The sequence below is a fragment of the Symphodus melops genome (genome assembly GCF_947650265.1).
Source record: "Symphodus melops genome assembly, chromosome: 19".
In the NCBI taxonomy this organism is placed as follows: domain Eukaryota; kingdom Metazoa; phylum Chordata; class Actinopteri; order Labriformes; family Labridae; genus Symphodus; species Symphodus melops.
Window position 1 is genome coordinate 10,308,847 of NC_136709.1, and position 14,292 is coordinate 10,323,138.

General features: G+C 43.1%; 1 protein-coding gene across 3 annotated transcripts in view; it reads right to left on the bottom strand.

Moving 5' to 3' along the window:
- LOC306840316 (formin) overlaps positions 1-14,292 on the bottom strand; it is a 45,615-nt gene that overhangs the window by 20,430 nt on the left and 10,893 nt on the right. For 2 of the 3 annotated variants that reach the window (XM_079369519.1, XM_079369518.1), the window contains exons 4-7: positions 10,574-10,694; positions 8,862-8,923; positions 6,715-7,466; positions 3,804-3,945 (exon numbers count right to left, since the gene is read on the bottom strand). In XM_079369519.1, coding sequence (XP_079225645.1) covers positions 3,804-3,945; positions 6,715-7,466; positions 8,862-8,923; positions 10,574-10,694 — 1,077 coding nt within the window. Of the gene's footprint in view, positions 1-3,803; positions 3,946-6,714; positions 7,467-8,861; positions 8,924-10,573; positions 10,695-10,803; positions 12,654-14,292 lie in introns of those variants that run through there. The other variant, XM_079369517.1, reaches the window with a different exon arrangement.

Sequence of the window (14,292 nt, forward strand, 5' to 3'; positions counted from 1 at the left end):
TTATAACAAACTATAAATTCACAGGATTTTTACTTGTACCTACACATGGTCACAATTACTTATGACTGAATTAGCCATAAAGCCAGAGAGAGTTTTGGCAAGGTAAAGCCCTGCTCTAAAAGTTAATGTGTCAGGCTTCTTCATTAGCTATTATGGCGTTGTCGGCTTCTCGGCTGTCCAGTGGGAGCTGGAGAGCAGAAGCCTTAGAAGTGGGTATTGCATTACAGGGCGTTAGTGGGTGCCATGCTGCTTCCAGCTCTGTTACCTGGATCACTGGGGATCTCCCTCTCTAAGGAGTTGTGTAGCAAACCCCCCCCCCCCCCCAAACACCTCTAATTAACCATTTTGGATGGGCCACTCTAAAAGCAGCCCAGGAACCCTTTCCCTGCTTACAATTAACTTAAACAGTTACATTAATGAGAGAAGACAACTGGATGCTGGAGGCTGGGGTAGCCAACAGCTTGGCTTAGATGCTGATGTTGAGACAGTTGGGCATCAAAAGCTACAACTCCCTCTTGTGGACAAAAGGGAACTAAATGTACAGCCAGGCTTTTATTTTGGAATGATAAAAAAGGAGGGAGGAGGAGGAGGAGGAGAAGAAGAAGAGAGGGAATAAAGTGAGCCGCCAAAGAAAAATAAACAGAATGGCGGTGGGAGACACTTTGAGCTGAAGCAGGTGGTTGACGTTCGGCGCGGTAGGCAAGGGGGACTGATCGTTTACACGGCCACGGCTGCTGGGCAGCCGGCCTGCTCTACATCCACCGGCTGTCGAACTGTCTGTCTGGAATCCCCCCAGCCAGATTTCACAAAAACAACTGAATCAAGACTTTTCATCATTAACCACCCACTTTACACCCATCAACCCTGGTCTCACCCAGCCTTGTTATTCTTACGCCCACTCTCCGACGTCAGAGCCAGAGCGCCAAATATGTCTTTAATAAACGCTTTGTGATTGCTTGTGAGTTATTCCCGTAAACCAGTAAAAGCAGCTGTTTGTTTAAGGAGATCTGCAATGTGTAAACCTGATTCCCATTTGATTTACGTGGGAAGAGGAAATTGCCATTTTTTGTGTTGGATGTGCATATTTATACTTTGAGCCGCATTGATTTCTTCATCTTTAGCCGTCACTTCCTCGCCTCTAATCTGTCAATGAAGAATGCGTGGACATGCACTCCGTCTCCGATCCCTCCTGCTCACTCCGATGGGGTGCTCCGTCATCATTGCTTCCTCCATCCAGTGGATTGGAGTGGAGCCACATGCCTGCAATTATCCCCGCGGTACAGTCCAGTCCGGTCTGCTCTCTTCAATGTCATCTTCTCTTCTTTGATATGCTAATCCGCACAGAGAAGGTTCCAGAGTAAACAGGAGCTTTGATTTTTTTCCCCCTATGGTACACATGATAGAGATTAGCCCACTCGTGTAGGCATTGTTGCATCCCCAGAGTTGAACCTTTTGGCGTGTGGAGTAGTTGGAAATTAGGGAAGTGGCTCATATGCATAATGTCCACACACATTCCTTTCCCTCAGACTCATCTCCTTTCCCCACACAGAGACCCCCCCCCCCCCCCCCGGGCTGTGGTGTTAGCATGATCTGGCAACACTTTCCGAGCAAGTGCATAATGACTCGGGAGGACATGCCGTCATCCACACACACACACGTGCATTCAGAACACACACGAAAATGAAACCCACTTCTGTCACACGTACACACAATCTGCCCCATCAGAAACGAGGGACGTGTCTGCATGAGAGTCCGATTGTCTTGTGAGTCACAAGCGGGTTCAGATTCTGCAGAGTGAGGGGCCTCCAGGAATTGATTTACTAAACGTCTTAGAGTGACATCAGGAATCCTTTAAAAAAAAAAAAAAAAAAAAAGGTCAATTGATGTTAAGTCTGTCGGGGCTTGAGGGTCACCGACACAAGTTCCAGTTGGGACCACGTGTGTTGTGCTACCGAAGTGGCCTCGAGCAAGCACTGATCCCTTGAAGGTTGGGGTGCCAGTCCCTGAGCAGCCCCCCTTCACTCTGACACTTCTCAATGAACGCTTGTCTGTCTTTAGGTCCCGTTAGTGCCTTCAGGTCTACGATAACAAAGGGAAATGTCTGAATTGTCCTCAGGATTACTAAAGATGTTATGTTAATGCATGAAGAGGAGTAATAGAGAATCAGACATACAGTCAGGACTTTTCTTTACATGAGAATCTCTGATACTTGAATATTTGTTGATGGGTTTGTTAACTTCGCTCTGTTTGGGTTGTCCGGTCACCTGATTCAGTTTCCACTAAAACAAAACAAAAAAACAATTTCTTGATAATAGCGAACGTTAGATAAAAACACCTGAAAGTAAGAAGCACATTAAGGATGCAATAAGTGGTGTATTCAGAAATACACACCAGCGATGTATCAAACACTTCCCGTCTCATGTGCCGTCACAACTTGTGACCATGATAAGACCACCAGAGCTCTTCAATATGAACACTCATCCATTCATTATCTGGAACACATCTCTAATGCAGGCTCTCCTCTCCACCTTCATGATCCCTTCCTACCTCGTAAGTCTCGTCTAGTTTTCCCTCTCAGCTCCTCAAAACCTCTAAAAAAGAACAACAACAAAAAAAATCTCTGTCTTTCATTTGTCTTTTTGCTTCTTTTTTTTTTTCCCCAGCTGAACTTCTTGGAATCAATCATCATCTGGTGATTCAGATGAACTCTCCTTTTTTTTTTTAACTCATAGTATAAACTTCCAGGAATAAAAAAAAGGATTATGGGTAAACACGATTATTTTATTTTGACAACCTTTCCAGACGGTCGGACTTCCAAAGGGGGCAGAAAACGATCATGCTTTTGGTTTCCACTCAGAGATGGCCTGTGAATGCTCTCCCTGCCTCTAAACACAGACTGGTTTATTAATGTGAGTCTGCGATTAAAAGAGTACTGGGGACTAAATGTCTTAACATAGTTTTCGATGCTTGAAAAACACCAAAATTGATGCTTTTTTTTTTTTTTTTTTCCTCCTCTGGTATAAAGTTGTTTCAGCATTTTTTTTTTCCATCAGCATATCTTCCAAGCTGACGTAAGCACAGACAGGAGACAGTTGGAAGGATTAGTGTCTGGATGTGGCCGTCTGAGTTGGATCAAATATTGGAAGCTTTGCTGCTTTCGAGTGACCAGACTGAATAGAGGGAGACACACACACTGTGGCCCTCTGGAGCGGAGTGGAGCCTTCACTAATTGATCAGAATAGGGGAGCTGTATGGATTTAGAAGCGACAGTCTCGGGCAGTGTCCGATTTTTAACTGCTCGGACGCCACTGTGAGCACCACGAGGCAGCCAGGATGCTGACGCTGCGCTGGCTGAGGCAGAGGTGCAGAATTGCAGCATTCGACAAGACACCAAGACACCAACAAGTGTGTCTTTGAGGCGAGATCAATCTGGCAAAGAAGCCCATCTTTGCAGAGCTTTCTTTAATTTAAACTTTTCAGCCTGCACAAATAAAAAACATTATTTAGACTCCACACCATTGCAGTCCTTCACTCAGCTTGTCTTAAGGGGAACTGACGAACTTGGCTCACAATGCAAGACCAGGCCTCTGTCATAAACAGAGAAGATCTAATAAGATTTACATTGTACACATTCACGTTTCACCTTTGAGGATTCCAGAAGACAAAAAGATTTTTTATACAGAGCGTGATTAAAATAAACATGAATACAAGGCCCTGAGGTGCCTCACATACACGATCAATGTCAGCGTAGAAGGGAGAGAAACCCGAACTGAGGAGGAGTTCCTGGGAGGAGATGACTTTACCTTTTTGGTTTTGGCCTTTTTCTCGTAGGTTTCTGAAAGCGGCTTCTTCTTGGGCTGTTGTGTCGCTTTGGAGAAAAGCTCCTCGAACTCGTTGGCGCTGACAATGTTTGGTTCCTCCAGAGAACCCCACAGTGTGTTGTTGCTGGGGAAAAAGAAGAAGAAGAGAAGACATTAGTTCTTTCAGTTTTAACTGCGCAGATATATGCTGCTTAATACGTGATCTAAGAAACGTTAACAACGGCCAACAAACCAAAGCAGTTCTTTAAGAGTAAGTAATGGTGAGGTCTATTTCTGGAGGCTGATTCGATCTCTATTCAACCAACTGTTTTTATTTTTTATCGCCGTCTTGCAAAAGCTTGGCAGGAACGGCTGGATTCCCAACTTTGAGAAGTTTATGAGCCAAGTGATAAAAATAACAAAACTTAAAGACAAGTTTGTTCCTCCAATGAAGAAACATTTCCAGCATATGAACCAGAAGATGGGAGGCGATGTTGTGCTGAAGAAGTTGCTGAGTAACGTGGAAAAAGAAACAAACAGAGGCCGATTTGGAGAACAAGCTGTGTCTGAAGTCAAGGGGATGATCAGGAGCTCAGACACTTTCCTGTCCACTAAAACATCTGTCTCTACTTGTCTTCCCTTATTCTGCTAATCAAGCGGACATTAACACAAGCGTACTGACCAAAAGAAGAAAAAAAAAAAAAGGTCTGCTTACTGGCTTCCTCCATCTTTGACTCATCTCAGCTGTTTTCTCAGGTCAGTTTACTGATTTGATTTCATCTTTGAGCTCATGAAACTTGCAGGTCCATCACATATCAAAAGCCAACTTACAAAAAAAAAAAAAAAAAAAAAAAGAAAGAAAATGGATGCGAGACACTTACACAAAAGCAAACAAAAAAAATCGTTAAAAGCTGAGTTGGGGTCAATAAGTACGGTTACATTCGTCTCCCCTGCAGTGGTGAGATGATATTCTGGAGCAGAGAGACGCTTTCTGTTGAACACATAATGATACTGTCTCTAAATAAAGCCTTTGATTTGAACTTCTTTTTTTCTTTCCCCCAAAAGACTAAAATGGGGGGGAAATAGTCCAACGATGAGCCTCTGACTCCTCAGAACACAAACTGTGCAGGAATTCAGCTTGGAAAAGAAAATTACACCCAAACCCCAAGAAATATTTCCATGCAAGACAACTTTGTAATTGAGCACATCGTGGTAATAAACCCCAATCTGAATCCTCCGTGAAAGCTGTGCTCCATGCCTCTCCAGAAAGTTTTGTCGCACATGCTGCCTGTGCTTGGTGTTTCAGCTTCTGTTTAGAGACCTGGCACCATTTCAAACCTTACACCCCCCCATAACTCACAACCTCATGTCATTAACAGCGATCACACAGCTGATCCGGCTACAGTTAAACATCTGACCCATTTCATGCCCTTTAACTTGGCCCTTTACAGTTTCATTGATCTCTTAATAAATTGCTTTAGAAGTGCCGTCAGTCAGGCCTGCAGCACTGGCCAGGACAGGCGAGAGTGAAAACTACAACTTCAGCTCCCCCCCTCTAATCCAGCCATGGAAATACAAGGCCATAAAACCAGAAGCCTGCTACTAAGAGGCAACAACCGCAGCCACTGGAAATGGGCCGGATAATCCACTTACAATTACACAGGATCTGGTTCAGCAGCAATATCTATATGTCATCGTTTTCCTGGCTACACTAAGAACCCATTAGACCGGGCCAATGAAGCTTCAAACAGAACAGTTTCCACTCATGCAACTTTATGTATTGAATCTTTGAGGTTCTGCCCTGTGACATCTGTGATGTGCAGTGAAATGATCAATATTACGAAGAGGGTGTATTACTGCTGTGTTTTAAACAGCCAATGTGACTGTGACGTGTCACCTTGACTGTATCCAAAAATAATGCTGAGGTGCAATTCATTGTTTTTCCCCAACAAGATCTTCAAATATCTCTTGTCCTTCCTTCACCCTCTAACTAACCTCGCTGCAGCTAGACAAAAGGTAACCAATGGCACAGTGAGTTTTCTTTGTAATCTGCTTTTGTTGCACATTTTCATAGTGCCTTAATGGTGAAAATGAAAACTCACTTTGATGATCAGTTATCTCAGTTAAATCAGATCTGTTTGAATCCTGCAGTAGCTTCTGATGTCTTAGATTTGCAATGACTTATTCAGAGGCGGAATTGAATAGTCACACTCTTTTAAAATGAATGATAAAAACCTGAGAGATATTTAACACATTGAATGAGAAAAAAAAAATCTAATCTTTTTATTGCACAAATGCAAACTGAGCCAAAATAAATAAATAATAATAATCTACCAGTTAGCGCACTCTAGTGGACAGATACGGCTGTATACATGTATCTTGAAATAAGCTTTTGCATATATATTAATGGCCAATGTTTCGGTCTAGCTATAGTCCTTAAAGTGGTTCACTTGAATAATGAAAACAAATGGTGACGGAGGGTACTCTAGTCATGAGCTTTGTGAAGACTTGGTTGAGGTTAGGTCAGGGTGAACAAATCCAGATGTGAGAAACCACTGTGATTTGTGCGTGTGTGTGATTAATCATTCAAAGAATATAAACACTTATTTTAACTTGGGTCTTATTTTTGTACTTTTGGCCATGCTCTTTTGAACAAATATCTAAATGTTGGAATACATTATATTCTTGACAAAATGTCATTATTAATGGCTCAATGCAAAGGAAAAAAAAAAGTGTTCACAGAATGAAAGAGAGTCCTATGTGAACCAGCAGAACAGCCTTGGAGAGTCACTGATAGTCTGGAGTCTCTATGAGTCTTCAGACTGAGCTCTCTGATCATAACGTTATCGTGACGGACTCAAACGATGGACAAAGTGGTGAAAAATAAGACCCAGGTTGTAATTAGAGCACATACTTAGTGTCCTGTATTTGTATCCTGTTCCAGTACAGAGGCTTCATGGGACACGCCGGCTCAATGGCAGTTTTCCGCGGGGCTGTCTCCACCTTCTGGCCAAAACCGAAGCCCCCCATCGGAGGAGGAGGTGGCGCTCCAAAGCCTGGTGGAGGAGGAGGAGGAGGGGGACCTGCTCCAGGTAGGCCAGGAGGGGGAGGCGGAGGAGGTGGGGGTGGCGGACCACCTCCAGGCATTGGAGGAGGTGGTGGAGGTGGTGGTGGTGGTGCTCCCATGCTGCCTGGCAGAGGGGGAGGTGGAGGTGGTGGTGGAGGTCCTGAGAGGCCCGGCAGGGGAGGGGCAGGAGGAGGTGGTGGAGGTCCAGAGAAGCCAGGTGGGGGAGGGGGAGGAGGAGGAGGAGGAGGTGGTGGTGGTGGTGCAGCAGGCCCTGAGGCAGTTTCAGCCTTTTTATTGAGTCCGACAGAGTCCAGGTTGAGTTTTTTCGGGATGTTCTGGCCGGGGCTTTGGACCAGCCCACCAGGGTCTCCCTCAGGGCTCTTGATAAAGGTCTCCCGATCTGTCTGGATCCCCACGGTGCGGCAGGTCTTTGGAATGGGGTCGTCTGCAGTGGACACAGCAGCGTCACAGACCCCCCCTTGGTCCTGGCTCACCATTAACGACCTGTCCAGCTGCATCTTGGCGATAGTTCCCTCCAGCTGTGTCGTGGAGATGGCATTCTCACCACGAAGCTCAAAGATCTTCAGCTCAAAGTCGGACTGAAAGAAAAAGGTGGTAGATATGCATTTCTTTGGATTAATATGCATGAACTATCATATGATTCTCTTGTTTCCAACATCCTACCCGTACATTTTTCCAGAATCTGAGGTTCATTTCTGACAAGTACAGTAACTATATTCAAGGCCCGGTTTTCCTTTGACATTTCAAACACTCCACACAAAGTGAAGTATTGATTTGAGACATAAAGAAGAACGTTTTGTAAATCAGTCTTACACATGTTCCTGGTTAGCTTGTGTCACAGTGCACAAATAGAACCAGGCACGTTCCCAGCCTTTCTTGTGGGCCGACTGCGGTACATGTTTCCCAGTGTCAGCATCAGTCCGTGAAAGGGCAACATCAAATTAAAGGCTTAAAGCAGACGGGCTGAGAAACCAATTCTGAGGTCAGACTTCAAGGAAACAGTCCATAAAGCAATTTATCTGAGATACAAATCATAAAACATGACCGGAATGCTCCAATGGTTATCCATGGTTGAAAAAAGGAAAAAAAAAGAAAAGTGAAATCCAAGTCTCTGCTTTTGATGAATGAAACGCTGACAGCTTTAATAGATTTTTTGGGTAAGCCATCATGTAGGAGATAACAGACACATCCATCACAAAACTCTGCGCCTGTGGCAGGAACTTTACATTTGGGAGGAATGAAATGAAAAAAAATCCACAGTTTAAGTCGGGATAAAACTAGTTCTTCAGCTTTGGAAACGTTTAACTGCTGAATGAATCGAAAATAGGATTTTTTTTTTCCAATGCGTTTGTTTGTTTTATCTTAAATAATCATGATTATAGAACAGTCATTTCGTACTGTAGTGCTTTAAGTCAGATCAAAGTTTGACTTCTGTTCACTTCCTGAGCGTGCAGAGTCTCAGAGACAGAAAATAAGAATATTTGAGATTCTGTGCGTACTAAACAGAGAGCTGTTGTGTTTGGTGTTGAATTACAGACAGTAACTTCACTTCTAGTCTGGTTTAAGCGTTCTTTCCATTTCAGAACTTTACTTTCATACACTATTTAAGAATAGACATGAAAAAGTGGAAGGTAAAAATCTTAATTATTATTTTTATTTTTTAAACTTGATTGGCAGGTAAACCAACTCTGCACATTCTCAGAATACCTGGCAGCTTTAAACCTCGACTAAAAAGGTGCTGATAAAAAGGTTCACCATTTCTCTTGCTGCACTCGAACATTTCATGCTGACTTAGTGCCATCTTGTGTTCAGGAGAGTGAACTGCCATGACCCAAAAGATATTCCTCAATGACCTGACCCAAGTGGTGAATTTATTTTTGTCCGTTTAAATAATGCACGTCAGAACTTCCTCACTGTATGGTGCGTTTAAAGTCACTGTTATGAGACGTCTGGTTGGGATTTTCATGACTTACGTGCATCCTCTCCAGCTCCTCCTTGCACTCCCTCTTTAGCTGCAAGAGGGCGGCCTGGTGTTCTGAAAGACAACAGGTCGAGGAGATTCATTTAACAAACACCGGAGTGAACACACAATTTAATAATTACAGATCATCGCTGTGTCATATCATCGTGAAAGACTTGCAGAGTAAATCACTACTAAACTGGTTTGAAAGATCTCCAACCGTCTGTGGTGAACTCTTATAGTGAATGTGACCCACCCTTCTTTTGAAAAGGAAGATATTTACAACTCAGCCAACCAGTTCGACATCAAACTGGTTGGCTGAAATGAAGGCCAAAAACACATTTCTTCAAATCAAAACACTAATTGAAATGGCTGTTCACTTTTCCCTCAGTCCACTTTAAAGGCAGAGAAATAGATCCAGTTAGATCCAGTTGTATACAAATCAGACTTTTGACACAATCAGAAGAAGAGATTTTTAGGTGGGGTACTTTTTTTTTTTTTTTTTTTTTGTAACTGTAGTACATTATTCTCTCAAATCCAGAATAACTCCGATTTAATGTTTTTTTTTTATTTATTTTTTTAACTGCTGTCAAACCTTCATTTGAACTTATTTGAGGATTTGACTGTGGAGTCCTGCCTATTTAACAGGCAGGACTAAAATCATGAGCCTGAAGATGATCCTGTTTCCACTGAGGCGCGACCAACGATAATCCAGTTTGGCATTTCCTAGTTCATTGAAATCATCATTACAATGAATGTCATTGACAACATTACTGCTAGTATTTACTATCTTCGCAGCTGTCTGTCTTTAATATTTGTTATAAATTCACATGGATTCATTCACTGACTGCAGTAACAGGTATTCTACAAGAGATACTATACATCTAAATCAAAGATTAGATTAATGCAAACAGCAATCAAAGTAATTGAAACGAGACTCAATAAAGTGAATACTAAGAAGTCAGAACTTTTTTCTTAGCTAATGTTGGGCCATAGTAGTGTGAATACATTCACAGTCTAGACATCTGCTTTGGTTCTTTGATTCCAAGCCCTGTTTTTGTTTTTAGACGAGAGCACATATCATGGGGATAATCCGGACTTGGTAGCTTTAATCTATTCTCTAACAGCTGTTTCACTTCTCTTCAATGCACTGCACACTTTGGATCAACGAGATTTCCCTGCGCTGAGAACATAAAAAGAAAGCTTTTTTTTTATTTTTATTTTTTTACTTACTAGTAATTTACTAGTAATTGAACAGCCAAGTGACCGCTCGTGTGAGCTTGTGACCTCTCTTTATGTCATTACACTTTTTGGAATACAAGGTGGGCGAACATGGCATGCTGCCTGCAGTGTTTTGATTTTATCAAGCGTTTTTTCTGAGCTAACACCCACACATGCTAACATGTGGGAATACATCACACTTACTGAGTCAAATGGATTTAAAGGCTGTCTAACACATTGCTGCTGATACTTAGCGAGCTGTGCAGGATCTGTCTGAAGTCGACAGATCAAGATTAATTTCTGGGTTTGGTTTTCAAAAACTAAAAAAATAGATCTTTTCAAGTTATAAATCCAATGAGATAACTGCAGTCAGTGATCTCCACAAACAGATCAGTGTGAGGTGCCTCTGTTTAGCTTTGACGAGTGTTATCTCTGTCAGCATTCTTAATCTTAGATCTCATGACAGTCAACAGTGTACTAAGCAACGAGCTTGAGATTTCTCACCTGCCTCCGTGTATTTTAGTCCCACCTTCTCTTCCTCATCTTTAGCCTTGGGTGGAGGCCAAACAGCCTGCAGACGCCCAGGAGTCCGGTCCTCACTGTCTGTAGGCGACACAACCTCCGTCTGAGGGGAGAAAACAAGTACGAAAAGTTTTATTTTATATCACAGTGTCATAATGATCACGCGAAAAAGTCAGACTTAAAGTGTGGTGTGAACATTTAAAGTCTCATACATTAGCTTCTGTGGGAGTTTTGACTTCCTTGCCAGGAGATTTGGAGGTTCTTTCAAAAATCAACCTCAGATTTTCCTTATCGTTCTTGATTTTCTTTCTCAATGCCTCGACATCCACCTCTTCCGTTTTCTCCTTTCTGACAGCTTTGGGACCAAACATGTTCCTGAAGGTTTCATATGCCAGGTCGGAGGTTTTCTTTACGTCTGGTGCGGATGTTTGTGGGTTCTGACTTTTCTCTCCCTCCGCCTCGTCTACCTTCTCGGGCACCTTCCTGACAGGTTCAGGATCAGCGTCCTGTCTGCCGGTTGACTTTCTCGTCTCATTGCGGTTGTTTCCTGAGCGCAGGTGACTGAGCTGTGCCATTACTGTGTTTTTAGTGTTCAAAGCAGCTTTTGGGTCGGTGGGTTTTTTGGATGGGGTGGCACTTTTTTGCTCCGGGAAGAGCTTGGTTTTATTTACAGTCTTCTTCAGGCTAAGAAGGGCCAGATCGGCATCCTTCTCGCTCTGCTTGATCTCGGACATCGTCTCCCTTTCTTCTCCAACTGCTCCTTTCTTCAGCACCCGCAAACCACTGAAGAGAGCCGGCATCTGGAAGGAAGGAGATGAAGAAATAGCCGTTTCCCTGGATAGGGATGAGGAAGGGGACACCGGTGAAGACTGGGATGGCTTGTGCGTTTCTGGAGTCTTTGGGCTTGTTTTGCGTGGGGAGGAAGGACCGGCGCTTTCCTTGATGTCGCCTGGAGAATCAGCGGATGCAGACGAGAGTTTCTCAGTTTTCTTTTTCAGAAAACTGAGAAAGTCCGACTGCTCCAGAGGAGTGGAGGGAGATTTGACTGGAAGTTCAGGAGTCTGAGGGCTTGAGGGAACAGAGGAGGACACTTTGCTGGAGTAAGATCCCTTCGTCTCCTTCGTAGCCTCGCAGGTTTTCTCTTGCTTGCTCTCCTTTTGTTTACCGTCTACATCTCCGGTCTCTTTTGAAGACGAGGCCGGAGCTGCATCCTTTGTGAGAATGACGGAAGAAACAGGCAGAGAACAATCTATGCTGGCATGCTCCTCACTCTCATCTGTACCTTTACTGTCTCCAACATTCTCTGCAGCTGCAGATGTTTCGACAACAGACATGCCGGTGGTGCTCTCCTCCTTTTTCTCAGTTTCTTCTTTGGAGTCGTCTTTGACGCTCTCCTTCTCTTCAGCGTTCTGGTTGGAGTTTTCTGCGGTGCCTTCCTTCTCCTCCCTTTTCAGCTTGGATTCTGAAGAGTCTTTCCTGGAGGGAGTTTTGTTGAAGAACTTGCCTGCGTATAAAATATCCTCGATGTGTGATCTCTCCTTAAGTTTGTGCGTTCTAAACACGGGAATGTGGTACTCTGCCTCTTTCAGCTCATCTCCACCACCGAGGTCCGACGCATCTGATAGACTAGTCCTGCTGTGTGGCCATTCCTCATCCTCCGTGTCACTGTACGTTTCCACCCTCGTGACCTGGACCAGATCTAGTTCCGCCGTGGCTCCGGCGACTGGTTTAACTTGGACACAAGACTCCTTGCTGGTTTCTGTTGAAACGGCGTTCTCCCCTGTCTCGCAGGAAGCGCCTGCTTTAACCTGAGAGAATTCTTCCGCCTCTTGAAGCTCAAGGGTAGTAGTTTGATCACCGCCTGGAAGAGGGTCCTCCTCATCTGCCAGGTCCTTAAATGCCACCAGGACAGCTGGGTCTAGGTCTTCAGATTTACTCATGCTGAAGAAACCGCCAAAGACATTCAAGAGACCTGTGGGATGCTTCACCAGGCCCTCTGAATTACTACCTGTGCAGTCCATTTTGCGGTTTATAAAATGTGATTCCGACTGAGAGGAAGATGAGGAAAACTAAAACGGCTAGCAGTTCTAGAGAATGATCCAGTTAAAAAAAAAAGAAAAGAAAAGAAAAAAAAACGATTCGCCCCTCACCTCCAGGCTGCTTGTATTCCACCTCTACTGCCGGCAGAAAACAAAAGGCCTTTTGTAAGGAAAAATATCCCAAGCTCCTCTTACCTTCTCCAGGAGGGCAGCATATAACAACACTCTCCTGTATTCCTGTTTAGTCTCACACTCAAAGTTTGGATATGGAGGACTCTCATAGTATCAAAGAGAGAAGCTACAGACTGTACAGTATGTTGTCAGTAGTGCAGTGAATTCTCTTCTGTGAGAGCAATATTCCCATGACGCTTTAAGTGAGCTGCTCAGTGGCTGGAAGCATGTCTCGCTGTAATCTCCCTGGGAGAGCAGAGTTCACCTGCCTCACACAAGAATTTCCAACAGTTCTCACAAGTTGAGCATTTATGTCTTTAAAGTTTCATGTTATCCTGAGCCGCTTTCACAGCTTGGAAGTCCATAGGTAAGCAGACTTTATTTCCGTCTTCTTCTTCTTCTTCTTCACTTCCTGATGGTCTCTCAGTTTAAAGAAAATTCCTTTGGCACATGTAGTGTGGGGAAGAAAAAAAAAAAAAAACACCTCACGTTGGAAAATAAATGTGTCTCACTGGTCTACCCGGTCCGGGGACGCCTCCCTTCAGGTCCCTCCCTTTCTGGGAGGAGACCTGCAAGGAGGCACCGCAGGTGTCTGATTACCTTTGCTCACTTCTGTAAAATGGCTGCTGAGGTAACATTGCAAACACAGAGAGTCAGTGTCTAGTCAGGTGGAGAGCTGCTGTGGTCCATTAACCCAGCTAAAGAAGTACAGGGCTGAAAACAGTGATTAGGCCGCCTGTACATAGTCACTCTGGCTTACATGCTAGCATGCTAACACTACATTAGCAGCTCATGAAACAAGCTGAGCTATTAAAACACTTTCCTTATGTAGTATCTTTAAAGTACGTATTGGAATTTCTTTTTAATAAAAAAATAGTTAGGGTTAGGGTTAAGTTTTTTTTTTAATGTTTCCAAGCAAATGTTAGCTAAACTTAACAAGCTAACACCATGGACTGAAAAAAGAGTTAGTATAAGAAAGATATTAAAAGGAAAAAAAGGAATAGCTTCTTTGTTGTTAGAGGTTACAACTAGCATATAAAAAGTCTTTAAACACCTCCAAGCTAACAAACTTAACAAGCTAACATAAGAAATGTGATCCAGGTTTCTGAATTAATGTATGAAAAACAGAATGAACAGTAAAAGGGAATTACTTATTTGGTGTTACAACTATTCTTTTTTTTTTTTTACTTTTAAAAAAGTATCCTTAATTTAACCTACCCTTACTTTTGACTTTAAAAAACAGCAATCTTCAGAGTATGGTTGCCCTTAGCAACTACAGGGCACACGTTCCAGATGGGAGTACAAAAATGGCACGGTTCTACTAAAGGGTGCTTTTATACAGGTTTTTTTTTTTAATCCCTTTTCATGTCTTATCCAAGATATATTATTTGTTGTAAATATTATTTTCTGTCATTAATAACAAAAAAGTATCATAAGGATATATTCTTAATAACGAAAACCACATGGTGCTACATGAAATACAGTTGAAGA